We start from the raw sequence: 18,278 nt of genomic DNA, 5'->3' as shown, positions 1-18,278 counted from the left end.
CTCAGGTAGTTTAGTTTTCCCTAAGGTTTCCGTCTATATACTGTATGTGTTCAGAACGCTACAGGGGCAACTGTAATAGCATGTTAGTGTAAATGAGGCCTCAGATATAGTCGTATTTAACATTATTCCACTGAGATGCAGCTGTTGAATATAAAACATATACAATATGTATAGTTCAGGCAGCTGTGTAAGAACTAGCGCTTACTGCTGTATTTGCCTTGCTTTAGCTGCTCTTTGTACAATGAAAAGAATATAAACAAAGCTTTAAATAGGATTTTTTTATTCCCATGTCAAAAATGATGTTTGTACACTTAGGAGGGTATTCAATTGTTTGAAAAGTCAGTTGGGTGTCTGTTTTAATAGACAGGAAAAAACAGACACCCAACCGACTTTTCAAACAATTGAATTCCCCCTTAGAATGTGTTTAAAGTGAATGGCGTTGGGCTAGTGGTTTCTCTGCACTTTATGGGGCCGATTGAGAGTCACAGGCAATTTGGCCACATTGTGTGCTTGGAAATAATGCATATCTTTGCCTGTATTCAGACCTGGCTGCATCTACTTGCCCCATCTTTCCACTTGTGAAAGTAGCCGCTGTCACTATTGGCTAGAGATGTACGGTTCGGTTTTGGCAAAACGTCATCTTTCGGGGACAGCTTTGATTTTTATAGGCGATTCAAAACACAAGAGAGCCGAGATACCTGGAAAGATGGTGTTTATCCTCGTTTCACATCCAAACTTGGCGGAAAGAACCCAGTCAAAACCGAACCGCACAACTCTACTATTATCGCACATTTGTACCAGCCCTATACTTGGTGCAACGGAACGTCTGAAATTAGACGGATCTCTGCATATGCTCTCCTCTAAATAGCCATCAATTCCGTCTACATTTAGCGTACGTGTAATTGCCGAGTTGCTGTCCACTTGCATCCACTCAGCCGTAAGCGCAGATGCTCTGAATCGCCTGTAGTTGGTTAGAGTTGCGTATGCTCAGCTCTGGTACTGTATAGGCGTGGTGTGCAAAATCTCAAGATCCATTCGCAAAACGGACTTGAGTGTGCATACACCCACCCCAGACGGGGGAAATTATATACAGGGGGGAAAAACTCAACTCCTAGATCTTGTAAAGTTATCAAAAAAAGTATTACTAATGAACAGAATTACTTTTTAATTGTCTGCTTTAGCGTGCTGACTTTCCATCAATTGGAGATGCAACAAGGTAGAAGATTGGGCATCTCTGATAATCAATTTGTAAAAGTGGAACAGAGATGCAGTTGCAATACGAATAGAAATTACCTTACTTTACCAAGCATGGAGTGTTTCTGTGCTTTTTATTAATGTTTCTCGTTCAATAGAAAAAAAACACCCTTGGGCTCAGAGTTGCCTGATCAATCAAACTAATAAAATATAAATAATATACAGTTAGGACTGGACCTTTAATAGATTTTGTTATGGTGCAAGCTGGGCTGATCAAGGACGACATTTATTGGGATATTATCACTGTGTAATGTTCTGCCAAGAGAATGGTCTCGGGAACTTTTACAAGAGAACTATAAATTAATTGGCTGACCTGCCAGGCAGCTGGTAGTGATGTGTGACCTCTGTATCCACTGCTAGATCCTTGAAAGAAGGCAAGTCACATTGTGTTCCCGGCTTGCGGGAATAAATAGGGATGTACTTACAAGAAGCTTCAACACATCACAGGATAAAACTGTTGAGTGTTCAAAAATGGACTAGATTCCAATTAAGCGGTGCAAACCCTTTTTGGGCATATAATGACCCTGTAGGAGATACAGCCAGCACAATAACTGTGTTTTATAAGTGCAATAAACAATTGCAGCTTATCTGTGATATTCCCCTGCAGCCTAAAAACTAACAACATGCTTCTGGTTTATTTAACGCTGGTCCCATTCATAAAGAGCCTAAGAAAAGTTTTATCTGTTACTCTTTTTTTTTTTTTTTTGGTTGCTCATTTTATCATTTTTCTTGATACAAGTGCAAGGAGGAAGATAGACTGAGCAGCGTTCTTACAGTGTAAAAAAAAAAATCTAACTTTAATTTGGAGATAAGATAACGTGGTTTTAGCACAAACTAATCTTGGTGGAGGCTAATACTCATTATAGAGTTATATGATTATAATACTGTATGTCCTTGCTTACCAGCAGTAAGTACATTTATTGGCAAACAGGAAGATTAAATGAACTTTTTTGGCCATCGTTTAAACAGGGATTGGTGACTATCCATCTGGAACAAGCCAGGGGGTAGATTTACTAAGCCGTGCTTTACCAAAGCAGACGAACGTTGGCAGCTTTGACCAATAGTTTTAAACCAGCAACAGAAAAAAATGTTATATAAGTCAGGTTTAGATTTATTCCTATGGTCGTTTTCAAACTATCAGTCAAAGCCAGCGAACTACGGCTTAGTAAACCTACCCTCAGGTCTGTCCTGGATTGACTAGCCCCAGATGATACCAGGCGTACTATCGATCGTATTTATAATCAAAAAATGCTTCTCCTTAAAGGAGTAGCGGTCATCGCTGTGAAAACTTTACCCTGCTCAGGGGCATAGAGAGCCACTTGGGCCCTGGTAATGAATGGGGGTGTGGCCTAAAAAAGGGGCTGCTTCACTCCACAGAGGGCGCCATTCTAATGAGGTGAGGTGGGGGAGGCGAATGGGGCATCGGGAGGGCATGCGCTTCCTACCTTACTGGATGGAAGCCGGTTCTCCCCCTCAGTCAGTGCATCTTCCCAGTGATATTTGGAAAGATGGCAAAGACTCTGGCACAGTGGAAGATGGTAGAAACTAAAAGGTTTGTTGGCGCTGTGCAGGGCGGTGTAGATTGACACCCGTGGATCAGCAGCCACCTGGTGAGGGGGGCAGCCAACCTCCTTAAAAATTTTTTTTTATTAATTCACAATGGAAGATGGTGCTGGCCTTAAGTATAGGTGTACTCGGGAGTGAGAGAGGGGGGCAGTGGACCTGGGCCTCTGCTAGGCCCCTCCAGCAACCCAGGCTCAGGTAATTAGTACCCGCTGTGCCCCCCACTCTGCGCCACTGACCCTGCTCATCATGCCGTTATGTTTTGATTCCCCTAAACAAGGGCGTTACAGGGAAATTTGTTGACAGAATTGTAGCCTTTTATTGCACCCCCATCTGCAACATTTTGAGCAAATCACCTCAGAATTTGGATTAATCAATGGCACAAGGAAGAGGTATCCCCTATGTTCCTGTTCTTTATTGATCCCCCAGCACTCAAAATCCATTCAGACTCCTTTATATCTGGTATTAAAGTTGGTGTTTGGAACATAAAATTACTCTCTATGTGGATGACTGCCTACCAACAGCCACTAGCCTGCAAGTTTCACTCCAAGTCTCCTGAGATCTGTGTCTACTAGAAGTGGTGAAAAGTGCATTGCAACAGAGATTTCTATTTGGGTGGTATTTGTGGAATGGTAAATAATCACATACACACACAGTAATTGTACTTAGACATGGGTAAACATACAAAATTACACCAAAAAAAAACCTAAATAACAAAACTTATGTTGACATTTTCATGTTGACCTTTGTACCTGTCTACCTTACCCACTGTCCACCTTTTTTCCTGTCGACCTTTTGAACCTGGCGACCTAATGCATGTCAACCATATGGGGTCAACCTAATGGGCCTGTTCTAGACAGTGTAGATCTTCTATACCATGGGAGGAGCAGATTTACTTTCGGGCACCTGCAGACCTATTTTGAGTGTCCCAAGTTATAGAGCAAAAGTAAAAGTTCCATCAGCCAACATGATGGTCTTGTCTCTAGCTACAATTGATTCAGTCTGTTGTGCAAGGAACACATTTACATATATGCTTTTCCGTGTTATGAGATCAGTTTCCTGAATTATTAAGGTTAGACTTTTCCATGGACTTTTCCTTTAGTAAAATGATCTAACAGATACTGTACAGATAGGTGTTTGTAATTATGGCTGTGTGATGCAGGTACTACAGTCTCTGGGCAGCTCTGGTGGAGACACATGATTAGAATCAGCTGCCTGATTACAGCTCTCCCACATAATGAAGTAATTAGTGCAAGAGATTCACAGGGACATTGTATGATAAAATGATGGAAATGGATTGTTACTGATTGTAGGAAAGATGGTAATTGTACACCGTGGGTTTACATTAGCCAGGTTGTCTTGTTGGTTTTTGGAATTACAGAAATAAAGTTGTAGAGATCTTTATAATTCATTTATATGTACTATTTCTATTTATGGCGGAAAATCAGCACCACTACAAGTATTTTTATAAAAGAGCACCCATCACCAGTGCGCATGAGGTCAGTCAGCTGACTACATAGTCATAGAAGGTATAGAGGCCTATATACTAAGCCTTGGAGAGAGATAAAGTAGATGAGGATAAAGTACCAGCCAACCATCTCCTAACTGTCATTTTTCAAACACAGCTTGCAACATGGCCGTTAGGAGCTGGTTGATTGGTACTTTACATCCGTTCACTTTATCTCTCTCCAAGGCTTAGTACATAGACCCCTAGACGTGTGGGCAGTATCTGCAGCTCCTCATTGGTCTAGAGCAGTGATGTACAGGGGTTTGAGGATGATGATGGAGAGGTATAACCAAGCTCAGTGGAGCGATTTCTCAGGGGAATAGCTAGAGGGTGAACTTTATTTGTAGCCATTGTGGAGTCTGTCCTATGCTCATCAATCACAGTATGATATGGAGCTGCCAAAGACTGCGACAGACGGCGGCTACAGAGGGTGGTGAGGTCGGCAGAAAGGGTCGCCGGGGCTGATCTCCCCTCTGTCCACGACATATATATGTCCAGAGTCAAGAATCGGGCTGGGAAAATCGGGCCAGACAAGCTACGCCCTGGCAACGTCCTGTTTGAAACTCTCCCATCAGGCAGGCGTTACAGGTCCACTCCCGCCAAGTCGACCACAACCTCTGAAAGCTTCTTCCCACTAGCTGTTCATCTACTAAGCAATGTCTAAAATGCCTGCGGCTATGAACTGAGATGCTGTCTTGCACAGTGTTCCCGTAGTAATATATGCTATGTATGTATGTCTACACATTATGTACCGTACCATGTTAAGTAACACCCCCCCCCCCCCATATGTTGTTATTTGGCGATGCATTGTAGCCGCAAACATCTCCTAGTATACGCAAGTAAAGTATATACTTGGCTAATCAGGCTGATTTTGATTCTGAAAAATCACTGCTTGTGTGTTTAGTTACAGATGTGTCCACATACACCTATCCCCAAATCATGCAAACTAGCTCCATTTAGCCCTGTTTAGCGCACCACAGACTTTACGAATTAGCCATGCCAAAACACTGATCTTAAGTACCTAGCACGCTATGGGCCTAATTCATATTTATACGCAATGGATGATTATCGCGCAACTGAGCGATTATCGGCAGACTGCGCATGTACTGCCATTGTAAAGCGCTTGCACATTACGAGTGAGCGATCTTACTCGTAATGTGGCTTTCATGGTAAAGTGATTGACAGGTGGTAATATGGCATTTACGGGCAGTGGTTGGCAAAACGCAGGCGTGTCATGCCCGTTTTCGGGGCGTGTATCTGTTGATGGCTGCAAGCTCATACGTGCAAAATCATGGCATCTGAGCCGCTACTGCTGTAGTAGTTTGTGTAGGAAAAAGTTATGTGACCGCCAGTCACAATACCGGCACCTACATCCCGAACCCTCACTATCCCGACGGGACTATTCCCACTCGTGAGTGTCTAAGACACCCATACAGTGGGAATAGAACCTATGGCGAGCGCAAGGGGCATCGTTGCACTCCCCCCCCCCCCCCCCCCCCTTCCCGTCTCTTCTCATATCTGGGTGGCAGCTTCACTTGATGACATTAGCAGCTTCGTAGCCTAGAAAATCGCAATTGTGTTTGCGTACAAACATGAATTAGGCCCTATAAGTTAACTAAGGTGGTCATTCCGAGTTGATCGCTAGCTGCATTTGTTCGCAGCGCAGCGATCAGGCTAAAAAACGGCAGTTCTGCGCATGCGACGCAATGCGCACGCGCGACGTATGGGCACAACGAACGATGCAGTTTTGCACAGGGTCTAGCGATGCATTTCAGGCGCACTGGTTGCCGCAGAGTGATTGACATGAAGTGGGCGTTTCTGGGTGATCATTTTCGGGGAATGTTCGGAAAAACGCAGGCGTGCCAGGGAAAACGCAGGCGTGGCTAGGCGAACACTGGGCGGGTGTGTGACGTCAAATCCGGAACTGAATAGTCTGAAGTGATCGCAAGCGCTGAGTAGGTTTTCAGCTACTCTGAAACTACACCAATTTTTTTTGCAGGTGCTCTGCAATAAAAACGTTCGCACTTCGGCTAAGCTAAAATACACTCCCAGTGGGCGGCGGCATAGCGTTTGCACGGCTGCTAAAAACTGCTAGCGAGCAATCAACTCGGAATGACACCCTAAGACACAAATTTGGGAAAATATAGCAACACTGAGGAAAGAGTGCACAATCTAGGAAACGGTAAACAGGATAAAGACAGGTCTGATACAAGTGACCCGCACCGTTCATAATTATGCTTAATCTGCAACTTCATACCAGTTCCTTTGCTGCAAAAATACTAATCTTAACCACTGTGGGCCTAATTCATGTTTATACGCACATGCCTACGCAGCTGCCATTTTCCAGGCTATGGACTTGTGAAGCAGCCGCCCAGAAAAGAATAGAGATGCCCACTTGATCCATCGCACAGTCCTCAGCAGCTGCGTACACATGCACAGCACTAACAAGGAACATCGACTCCTTGAATGGGTCCATGGTCCGGCAGACTGCACGTGGCAGTAGCTACGCTGGCGCCATGTTTATCTACGTACACGATGGCAGCTGAAGGCAGATACATCCCCCGAAAATGGCAATGACATGTCTGCGTTTTTGGCGTCACTCCCCGTCACCTCCCACACACCATCACTTCCATTCAATCACTCTGCCTTAAAAATCCCACTGTGAGCAGCATCGCAACAGTACCTTGGAACGTGCACACTGCGATCATGGTGCATATACAGTCTGCTGATAATCGCTCAGTTGCGTGTCCATCTGCATTATGTACAAACATGAATTAGGCCCCCAGTACACTGTAAGCAAAGATATGGGCTCATTTATCAATGAGTGATAAATGTCATCAGCCAATCAGCTCCTAACTGCCATGTTACAGACTGTGGGGCCGATGTATTAAGCCGTGAGAAGTGATAAAGCAGTGATAAGTGGAAGGTGATAATGCACCAGTCAATCAACTCCTAACTGTTAATTTACATATTGGAGCTGATTGGCTGGTGCGTTATCACCTTGCACTTATCACTGCTTTATCACTTCTCCGGGCTTAATACATCTGCCCCTGTGTTTGAAAAATGACAGTTAGGTGCTGATTGGCTGGTGCAATTTATCACTCACAGTGAACTTTATCACTCATTGATAAATGAGCCCATAGGTGAGGAAAAACTAGCAAAATTGAGGGAAAGGTATGCAGTTTCTGTAAGAAGGCAATTACATGCCACTTTATTCTAATTCGTTTGTGATAAACTAATCTTAAATACCTAATACGCCATATGCAAATATATGCACAAAATTAAGGAAAAAGCACAGCGCAGGTGACTCTTGCACCATGCAGCACAAAGCGTAAGTGTATGAGAACAGATCTGTGCATAGGTGTATGATTGAATGCTCAGCACGTAATTATAGGGATCGCCAAAACGGACAACATAGGTACGACAGTTTAGCATTCCTATCGCCGGGTTTAGGAAGGATGGAATAAAATACTTTTTTTCGTTTAGTTATGTTACCATTTAGTTTAATTCATATTCTAGTAAAAATTGGACCATTTCTCAGGCAGAACTGTTCAATGGGGGTCATTCCGAGTTGATCGCTCGCTAGCAGTTTTTAGCAGCCACTGGGAGTGTATTTTAGCTTAGCAGAAGTGCAAAAGTTTTTATCGCAGAGCGCCTGCTAAATTTTTTTGTGTAGTTTCAGAGTAGCTCAAAACCTACTCAGCGCTTGCGATCACGTCAGACTATTCAATTCCAGATTTGACGTCACACACCCGCCCAGCGTTCGCCCAGCCACACCTGCATTTTCCCTGGCACGCCTGCGTTTTTACGAACACTCCCTGAAAACAGTCAGTTGCCACCCAGAAACGCCCACTTCATGTCAATGACTCTGCGGGCAACCAGTGCGACTGAAATGCATCGCTAGACCCTGTGCAAATCTGCATCGTTCGTTGTGCCCGTACGTCGCGCGTGCACATTGCACCGCATACGCATGCGCAGAACTGCCGATTTTTAGCCTGATCGCTGCACTGAGAACAAATGCAGCTAGCGATCAACTCGGAATGACCACCAATGTACGTTGTGGTTGCACAAAAACCAATAGAATATTGTGGTTGATACTTATGGACAGTTTGATAATTAGGGGTCAATTCATTTCCGAGCGAGGGACCAAATTAGCACTCAAGAACGCCAGCAATAGCAGCTTAACTCTCTCCCCCCCCCTTTCTCCCCCTTGTAACCCAATATTCCCCCCAGATTCATGGATTTTTGTACACAGCCCTATCGGAATGGGGACAAAAATCCCTGAGACCAGCAGAGCCATAAATTAAATTTATAGCTACATTTATTTGTTGCACAACTTAGTTGTGCCTAATTAAACTGACCCCTAAGTGTGAATAGTATTGTCTTGGGGCAAAAAGTTTTTTTTTGTATCTTTCTTTTAATTACTTGTATGTTTTGTGTGTTTTTTATGATTTTGTTTTGTTGTTGTTTGTTTAACCACTGAATTGTTTTTTGTTGCCACCAAATTGTACAGTGCTGGTATTTTGGCATCACAAACCTGTTGCTTTTTTTTCATTAACTATATATTTTAACAAAGTGTCTCTAAGGCAATTCTGGTACAAAAGTTATTGAGTTCGTTTCATCCACACAATATAGTGTACTGTAAAAAAGCACTACCCACGTTTTATCACTCATACGTAAATACAGTATGACAACCACCCCGCCGTATAGGCCTCTTGTTTGTGGAACAGTGCATATGACCAGTTGTTTCTTTAGCCATAAGAAATTTATTTTAAATAAATGCTATAATCATAATACATTTAATTGTAATATGCAAATGTATATATTTTGTCCCATGTTGTCAAAATAACCACCTTATTAAATATTGTTGTTTGTCTTGCATGAGTTAATTGCATGCTGCTTATTGTATTCACACCAAAGTCTGATCAATAAACATGGCTCTAACTTGGCTTACTGATCTATTCTCTAAGCAGATATTGTTAACTGTGCGCTAGACACTGTACCACTATTGTTTTATGCATGCATCATCTGGTTTTGATATTTGTGGTTCAAATACATTGCATTACAAGTTAATGTGTAAAAGTATTTTAAAGTGTATTTTCTTCATAGTAATTTTTCAGAATGATCCAAATAAATATTTGTTTCTACTTGCTTGCTTGTGACTACTAAATTGATTTTAAAACAGAATTATTTTTTGAGAAAACAATGTAGATAGTCCCTTCAAGATAATTTTGTTTTATTTCTTATGTATTATGGAAGCATTAACAATTAATTGAAATAAAGTACAAAGACTGCATTTCCTATTGGCGATGTTACCAATACATACACTCAGTGGCCACTTTATTAGGTCTACCTACATGTTAATGCTAATTTCTAATCATCCAATTATGTGGCAGCAGTTCATGATAACCCTTCAGACATGGTCAAGAGGTTTAGTTCTTGATCAGACCAAACACCTGAATGGGGAAGAATTGTGATCTATGTGACGTTGACCGTGGAATGACTGTTTGAGTATATCCAAAACTCTCCTAGGATTTTCCACTTAACAGTCTCTAGAGTTTATGACGTGCAAAGCAAAACAAAAAGCGCTCAGTGAGCAGCAGTTCTGTGGGCGAAAATGACTTGTTAATGAGAGAGGTCAGAGGATGGCCAGATTGGTTCAATCTGACAGGAAGGTGACAAGTGACTCAAACAACAATGTGCTACAACAGTGATAAGCAGAAGAGCATCTCTGAATGCATAACACGCACAACATCAAAGTGGATGGTTTACAGCAGCAGAAGACCACAGGGGTGGGTTAGCCAACTGTAAGCTAAGAACAGGAAAGTGAGGCTAGAGTGGGTACAGGTCACCAAAGCTGAAAATTGGAATAACGTTGCCTGTCTGACAAAACTTGATTTGTGCTGCGACATGCGAATGGTAGGTTCTTGCGTAAGTGACCGTAACTAATGGATCCATCCTGCCTTGTGTCAACAGTTCAAGTACTGTGGGGAATGTTTTCTTGGCACACGCTATGCCCCTTGATACCCACTGAGCATTGTTTAAATACCACAGCCTACCTGCATATTGTTGCTGACCATGTCCATCTCTTCATGGCCACAGTCTACCCATCTTCTATTGGCTACTTCCAGCAGTGCATCACGTCATGTTACAAAGCACACATCCTCTCAAGCTGGTTCCACAAATTTGAAAATGAATTCAGCGTACTACCATGGCCTACAGAGTCTCCAGATCTAAATCCAATAAGGAGCACTTTTGGAATGTCATGGAATGGGAAATGTACAGCTGCCGAATCTGCAGCAACTCTATGATGCTTTTGTGTTGCCATGGACCATATTCTATGCCACCAAGAATTCAGGTTGTTCTGTAGGCAACTGGGGGTCCTGCCCAGTACAAAAAAAGGTGTATCTATAAAAGTGGCCACTGAGCGTTTGTCATCAATATAGTCTTAAGCGTAGTGAACAGATTCATTAAAAATATATCAATAGTCTACTAGCAATGCTGGAGTCATCTTGAAATAAGGAAACAGTTAATGGTGAAGCTGACCTCTGACCTATGGAGCAGAAAGGTAGAACGTAGCATTATTATCTGACACACGAAAATCCCAAGTATTATCCTACTCTGGTTTGATGGAATATTTAGAAGGTCTCCTGTTAGTTAGATACGAGTATTAAGAGTGGATTTTCTTGGTACTCTTCTCTTCTGCATACTGAAATACCTCTTGCGTGGAATCTGGCTTGAGGAGAAGAAACCATGCTTATATACTATGTTGTATCTTTTTCATTTCACAATTCAGTACATATAGCAAGAGTTGGTAATGCTTAGATTTTAGCTAATGATTTGCATGAAAGCTTTAATTTTATTTAACTACTTGATGTCAAGGTCTTATACATGCGCTACACCTTCACCTCCCTCATATGTGAGCACATTAACCAATCCTGCCCACTCAGTAATATTGGCTAGGAGAAACATGGCCGACTTATTTGCCATTTTATCTAGGCCCTTCTGGCATGCAGAGCTGGATTTAACAGTTTTGCCAAACTACACCCATATTCCACATGTCTACACCTTAGCACTACTGCATCCCATCTATTCTGTACCACAACATGTATATAAAATAATTCAGCCTTAATTAAGCTTGTCTAGTATGTAAATAGTAAGAAATTACTATAGTAAATGCATAAAACAATGATATGTGAAATGCCCCTTCTGCATCGCTGTTGCCTTACAATCAGGCCTATGTTTGGCCTTCCCATAAGATAAAACTCGTGTTGATATTAACATACAACGCTTTGCCCAATTTGGCATCCTTCATCAGTCAAGCACAATAAATGATTACTGGGGATGGCCACAATATCAAACAGTGCGGATTCCAGGGGAGTGACTTCTACTAATATACTACTATACTATTCTGGGGTAGATAGCATAAACAACCAATGGAATAAACCAAATTATGGACCACATCACATTTTATCTAAGAAGTCATCAGGGTTTTGTTTCTTGTGCATGACATTTTCATTAGGTACCACTATGGTGTACGAGTTGAGTCTCCCATACCCAAAATTCTGGAGTACGGAATTTTCGGAGCGTGACTGAGATAGTGACACCTTTGCTTTGAGGATCAATGTACACAAATGATTACAGATATTGTATAAAATTCCCTTCAGGCTTTGTGTAAAAGGTGCATATGAAACATATGCATTCTGTGTATAGACTTGGGTTCCAGCCCCAAGATATATCATTACGGTATACAAATATTCCACAATACAGAAAAATCCCAAATACTTCTGGTCCCATGCATTTTGTAAATGGGAGACTCAACCTGTAACATATGTATTTTGCACCACTTGAACTTAAATGGCTCCTTTAATAGATTTGATAGACACATGTACACATACTGTAATACTTGATACTCTTTTTCATAAAATCCAATAAAATCAATGGTTAGCATCCTCAGACCTCACAAAATAATGGCCTACCAGAGAAACAAGAAACATTTGATGACCACATAATGCTATTATTATCGCACTTCCTGCTTTCCTATTATATTTCTGATCAAAGCTTTCTTTTTTTCTTTTTCCAATATTATTTCACTAATGATACAAATACCATCCACCGAGATGGACAATGAAACGTCCATTCGGACGTCTGATCAAATCTAACTTTCCTTCTGTGTTTTAATTTACTAATGATTTTACTTTCCGTTTACTGCCAACAACTGTAATTCAGTTTTTATGGAACCTTTGATTTAAATTGATTTTAACTTTCCCTTTTTGCCTCTGTCCTTTCCTCCATTTAATAGCTTTTCTTTCCTGTTGCTGCAAGACTCTCTCAGAAGTCTTTCTTTGAATCTAAAACAGAGGAGTCCAACAGTGCAGAGATGTCGTGCCAGATCACAGCCACCAGTAACGGGGAGGTAGATGGCATGAACAAAAGCCTGCAGGCCATGATGAAGGGATTCGGGAATATGTTTGACATGGATGTTGCAGGACCCATCCGGCATTCTGGGATGCAAATTAACATGCAAGCCAGGCAAAATTCCACCAAAACCACGTCAGTCCGGAAGGGGAAGAAAATTAACATGGCGGTGGGCTTCAATGATTTTGGTTGGTCAGATGACAGCAGTGAATGAAAACCCTATTGAAAGAAATGACATCATACATTATTTTTAGAACTTTCAATAATGTGTGAGCCACGAGGTCAATGTTTTTTGGTTTTGTTTTTGTCCTTTTGTTAAAACATGCTTCAGTATATGCATTTTTTTAGGTCCGTTTTACGTAAGAAGTTTTTGTCATGTTCATAATTTTGTTGCATTTGCTTCTATATGGTGTATAACTTGAAAGATGTAATTTCACACCGTTTGTGTTATTGTTTTATGATGCCCGATTTCAGAGGTATTTGCATTATGGTCTTTATTGTATAATTTTAGCCATACTTTGCCTGGCAAACACCCCTGTGATCTGTACCGTTTAAATTACAAGCTTGTGTGTAGTATTTTTTGCCAATCGAATGCTTTTTTTTTTTTGCTTAATAGAAATATTCTACGGAATTTTTTTTATTTATTAAAATATTAGACATGGGTTCTGCTAACCCTTGCATTGGCAGTTTTCATTATTACCTGGTATGGTCGCAAAGAATATAAAGTACAGTATCTGCGATGAACAGACAATGCAAGACAATTTTAGCTATTTTTTATGTAGGGTTCTGTGTTGCCAAAATACAATTACACTGATATAGCTGGGGAATCTAATCTCCTGTGAATTTATATTCGATAAAATGTTCTTCAAATAAGCCATATAATATGAAGCTAAACAATGTAGGTATCCAGAATATATTGGATGCCAGTATAAGTATGCAGTGTCTTATAAGTATTTACAGAATGGATGGGTCCACAGTTACTGCGCTGTTGTCTAACTAGTTACAATGATAAATGCCCTGTGGATTTGATGGGCAACTTGATATAATTCAAGGACGGTCATCAAACATTCAAAAGGGCCACATATTACCCACATGTTCCAAAATAGCCCCACATACCCTTAGATTCCAACTTACCACAAAATGCTTCCACATGTACTCAGATCCCCCCCTCCCATGAAATACCTCTTCACGTGCCCTCAGACCTCCTCAAATGCCCCACAGACCTCCTTACATGCCCCTTAGACCTCCTTACATGCCCCTCAGATCTCCTTACATGCTATTCAGACATGAAAGCACACCCCATATTCATCACAAAACCCTCAGACATCACCACACGCCCCTTAGACATCCCCACACGACCCAAATCTCCCCTCATACCCTTCAGACTTTACCACATGCCCCTCGCATATCTCTGCATGCCCCTCAGACATCGCCACATGTCCTTCAGCCAGCAACACATTCTCCTCAGACTTTACCACATGCCCCTCGCATATCTCTGCATGCCCCTCAGACATCGCCACATGTCCTTCAGCCAGCAACACATTCTCCTCAGACTTTACCACATGCCCCTCGCATATCTCTGCATGCCCCTCAGACATCGCCACATGTCCTTCAGCCAGCAACACATTCTCCTCAGACATCACCACGTGCCCCACAGACATGCCATATCCTATCAACACCTCTCCATAAGCCCCTTACTTTTCCATCAGACTGCTTTACATGTACCTCAAATCCCCATGTGCCCTTCACATGTCCCTCAGACCTCTTTGTATGCACTTAACCTCTTCCACACTCACTGTATAATTTACTAAACTGCCTTATTCCGTTCTTGCTGCCCTCATATCCATATGTGATTAACTTTCATTCATAACCCTTTTTTAACTGCTCCTTTTTATCTCTTCCTTTCATGATGGTCTTCTCTGACATTTCATATTCTCCATTGATATTCCCCGCTTTGCTTTATGCCTGTGACTCATTTCTCCTTCTTAGTCTCCCAACTCGTACCCTTTCATTTCCTGACTTCTTTATAGGTCAGTGGCTTTCTCTTATAAATGGAGTAGGGGCTTATGACACTGAGCCTGCAGAGGATGGAGGAACAGCACCATGCACTCCATCCTCTGATACAGTATGTAACTTCCCTGCAGAGTGCAGAGGACATAACGTCATGCAGTAGACGCTTCTCCAGTTAGTCTAATTCTTTGCTTTATAACAAAGCAGAGAGTAAGTGCGATCTTGAGCAATGGGATGGGGCTGCAGGAGAAGGCTCATTAGGCCGCTGGCGGCTCTCAGACTGCCTGTTGCCCACCAATGCTCTATGATACATTTGGTTGTGTCTTCTGAAACTATAGTGATCAACTACCATGCATTGCCGGTCTGTTGGGCAAAATACTGGCCATCAGTAGCCACCACATAAGTGATCCAGGTAGACAGATATGCATGGGTCAAGCAGATGTATTATGTTCTAAGTTCCAAAGGCCAAAGAACGCAACGTGCTGATACTGTTTTCGGACACTCAGATTTATGCATCGGTTGTGATGTCATTTTGACATATATTTCTATGAGACCCCACCCACTGAGAACCTACATTGGGTAATACTGCTGTGTGACCACGCTGACGCATAAAATAATATGCCATTATCTTTATGCTAAGGAAAGCAAGCTCAAGCCACTGTGCCAACCATTCTATGAAAACCAGTAGGCATATACACATGTAATATATGGAAACGACTTGGTGATTGCACTTGTCTAAAAATGACAGTCTTCTGTACAACATGGTATAATATAGTAAATAACTGACATACATATCACTTACTCTGCTTTGATTTGCTTGTTATTTAAGTTCAGTATTTCAATGCAAAACGATGAGCAGACACCGACTGTGTTGTCTCTTATATACTTGCAGGCTATCATAGTGTAATCCTAAACGTAGGAAGGAGACTCATTCTGCAGGGATTTTAACCATTAACAAATAACTGGCTAGACAGATGCAGCGTTGGGGATATGCCAGAAAAGATTCTTAAAAGTTGTTTTTACTGTTAGTATTCTTGTAGCTTACTAGAATACTAGTTAATCATCCAGATACGAGCGTGGGGTGTACTTTATAGTGTTACCGATAATAGGGCTTATTAACTGACTAAAATACCCATGTGTAACTATAGCTGCCAATCTAAATTTGGATTTGCTGAATCTAGAGGATGCCAGATTAATGGAGGTTCAGATTGGATTAGCTACTGTGGTTTATATCACAGAAGTGGTACTTGTACCTTGTTGTTATAACGTGCTTTAGGGTGCATAGTAAAATAATCCCGGAAGCTTTACTGCCTCTCTCTGATTTGTGCAGATGTTAAAGACATCTTGAATTAAGATACAAATTGATAAACCCCATTGAATATACTCAGAGTATTGTTATTGGGATGCATTAAGCATCCCTGCTGTTGGGATACCGGCAGTCATGTGAGTGACACTGGATTCCTGACACCAATCAGGAGACTGCCGCCGGAGCACTCACTGCCAGCATCGCGAAGATGAGTATCTGGGGTCCAGGGTTTGGGCCCGGGGGGGAGGGATAGGGTTAGGCACTGGAGGGGTAGCCCAAGCCATCAGCCCCCACCGAGGATTGGCCGTAGCCAATACCCCCGGAAGGTTAGCTGTAGCCACCCCCCCCTAGGGTTAGAGTAAGGGGGGGGCGGGGGGGGGGGGTAGAAATACTTACTCCGGTGTCAGGCTCTTCAGTGTCAGGATGCCGCGGTCGGTCATGTGCCCCCTGGCATCCCAACCGCCGGCATTTACTATGTATTATTTGTTATCCAATGACCATTGCACCTTTTAAAGTTCCTATTCTGTTTTCGCCCAGCTACTCCGTACTGTTGTGCTTTAAAAAAAAATTGTTACATTTCCCGATGTATGGAAATATCACTGATCTATATATTTGTTTTTATTTCAAATGGTAAACTATGACTAAAATCTGTTTTATAAGGGAGGATAGTCTCAAAAGTGGCGACCAGGAAAACTGACACATTTATGGAAATGCCACTTTTAAATGTGTTGTGTAAAATGAAGTAATTGAATGTCAGAATTCATCTATTAAAAAATAATGAATGATTGGATTATATTTAATATTTTGCTCCTCCACTGTGTGATTATTTGTTATTGGAATTTATTTTAACTTTTGTCATTTAATTGATTTTTATGTCATTAAGTGAACATTCTTAAAAGCTATAAAACTTTAAGTAAAACAAACTTGGAGTCGTAATTTATGTAATTGTTTTTTTGGTAATTTTTTTTTTTTGCTCGTCAAAATTAAAGAGGAATATAACTCGTTTTCACAAACATCATTTGATCTCTTTTTTTTATGATGTTTAACATCATATTGCACACATATGTGTATTCCGTGTCTTTTGGAAATACAAAGTACTAGTAAAGAGACTCAGGTCACCTCATTGTCTGCCGGCTAATGCAATACGGGAATGACATATAATAATAGCCTAAAGAGACCGTTACAAAGTCAAGTCTAGAGTAGATAATTTTATGTCAGACAACAGTGCACAACATATACCATGTGGTTGATTCAAAGACCCCAGAAATTTGATATTGGACAATGGACAGAAGAGTGTTTTAGTATAACATTCCCATTTCTTATAAAAACACTGTACACCATGTTCTGTATTAGAAAAATTATCTCTCCGGTCAAAATAAATAAGGTCCAATAAGGAATCCCGTATCTCACTAATCATAGGTGTGGATATCTTGATCCACTTACAGAGGAGAATTTTTTTGGCTACTGTGGCAATAAGCGTCAGGATGGGAATCAGGTGGTTAATGCTAGAATCTGTTTTCCATATGTAAAAATGTGCGAACAATAACGTTATAGGATGGAAGGGTAGATGGAGCTTAAACAGATGATTGATAAAAGTTAAAACATTGTTCCAATAGCGGCAGATCTTTGAACACAACCTCATGTTGTGAATGAAGTCTGCATGGGTATTATTACACTTAGGGCAACGACTAGATTCACCTGTAGGGACCCCATTTTTAAACAAAACCAGCACTAGCGCTTCTGCCTAGGCTGGTATTAGAAAAATTGGGGACCAAAGAGCGTGGGGTCCCCCCAGTTTTTCCATTAATAGCAGCAGTTTTGACTAGTGATGAGCGGATTCGGTTTTACTCGGTTCTCAAAACCGAATCTTATTGGCTATCCAAAACATGTGACATCAGTGAGCCAATAAGATTCGGTTTTGAGAACCGAGTAAAACCGAATCCGCTCATCACTAGTTTTGACCAGCCAGGGCTAGTAGAACCATAGTCGGGAGAACCGTGGTGTGGAGATGCCACTATCATGATTCCACAGCCCTAGGCCTGTTGGTACCATGGCTGGTTGTACCCAGTAGGGGGAACCCGCATGTTTTTTGTGGGACCCACTCCACTGAATAAACGCCTACCCTCTGAACTGTCTGTTTAGCAATTTATTCTGGTGCATTTCTCAAGACTTATCAACTGTTTTCTATTACATATGGCAAGTTGCATGTTATGCCTTATA

General features: G+C 41.5%; 1 protein-coding gene across 3 annotated transcripts in view; it reads left to right on the top strand.

Annotated features, from left to right (window-relative positions):
- Positions 1-18,278, top strand: part of MAP3K20 (mitogen-activated protein kinase kinase kinase 20) — a 323,212-nt gene that overhangs the window by 226,400 nt on the left and 78,534 nt on the right. The window contains exon 12 of one of the 3 annotated variants that reach the window (XM_063933449.1): positions 12,627-16,981. The exons of the other annotated variants lie outside the window; for them this stretch is intronic. Within the exon in view, the coding sequence (XP_063789519.1) occupies positions 12,627-12,956 (330 nt within the window). The 3' untranslated portion in view covers positions 12,957-16,981. Of the gene's footprint in view, positions 1-12,626; positions 16,982-18,278 lie in introns of those variants that run through there. 3 annotated transcript variants of the gene reach the window in all.

Source organism: Pseudophryne corroboree, chromosome 7 (genome assembly GCF_028390025.1).
Source record: "Pseudophryne corroboree isolate aPseCor3 chromosome 7, aPseCor3.hap2, whole genome shotgun sequence".
NCBI classification, from domain to species: domain Eukaryota; kingdom Metazoa; phylum Chordata; class Amphibia; order Anura; family Myobatrachidae; genus Pseudophryne; species Pseudophryne corroboree.
The sequence above is the reverse complement of the archived record's forward strand: the minus strand, read 5'-3'. Positions and strand labels throughout refer to the sequence as shown.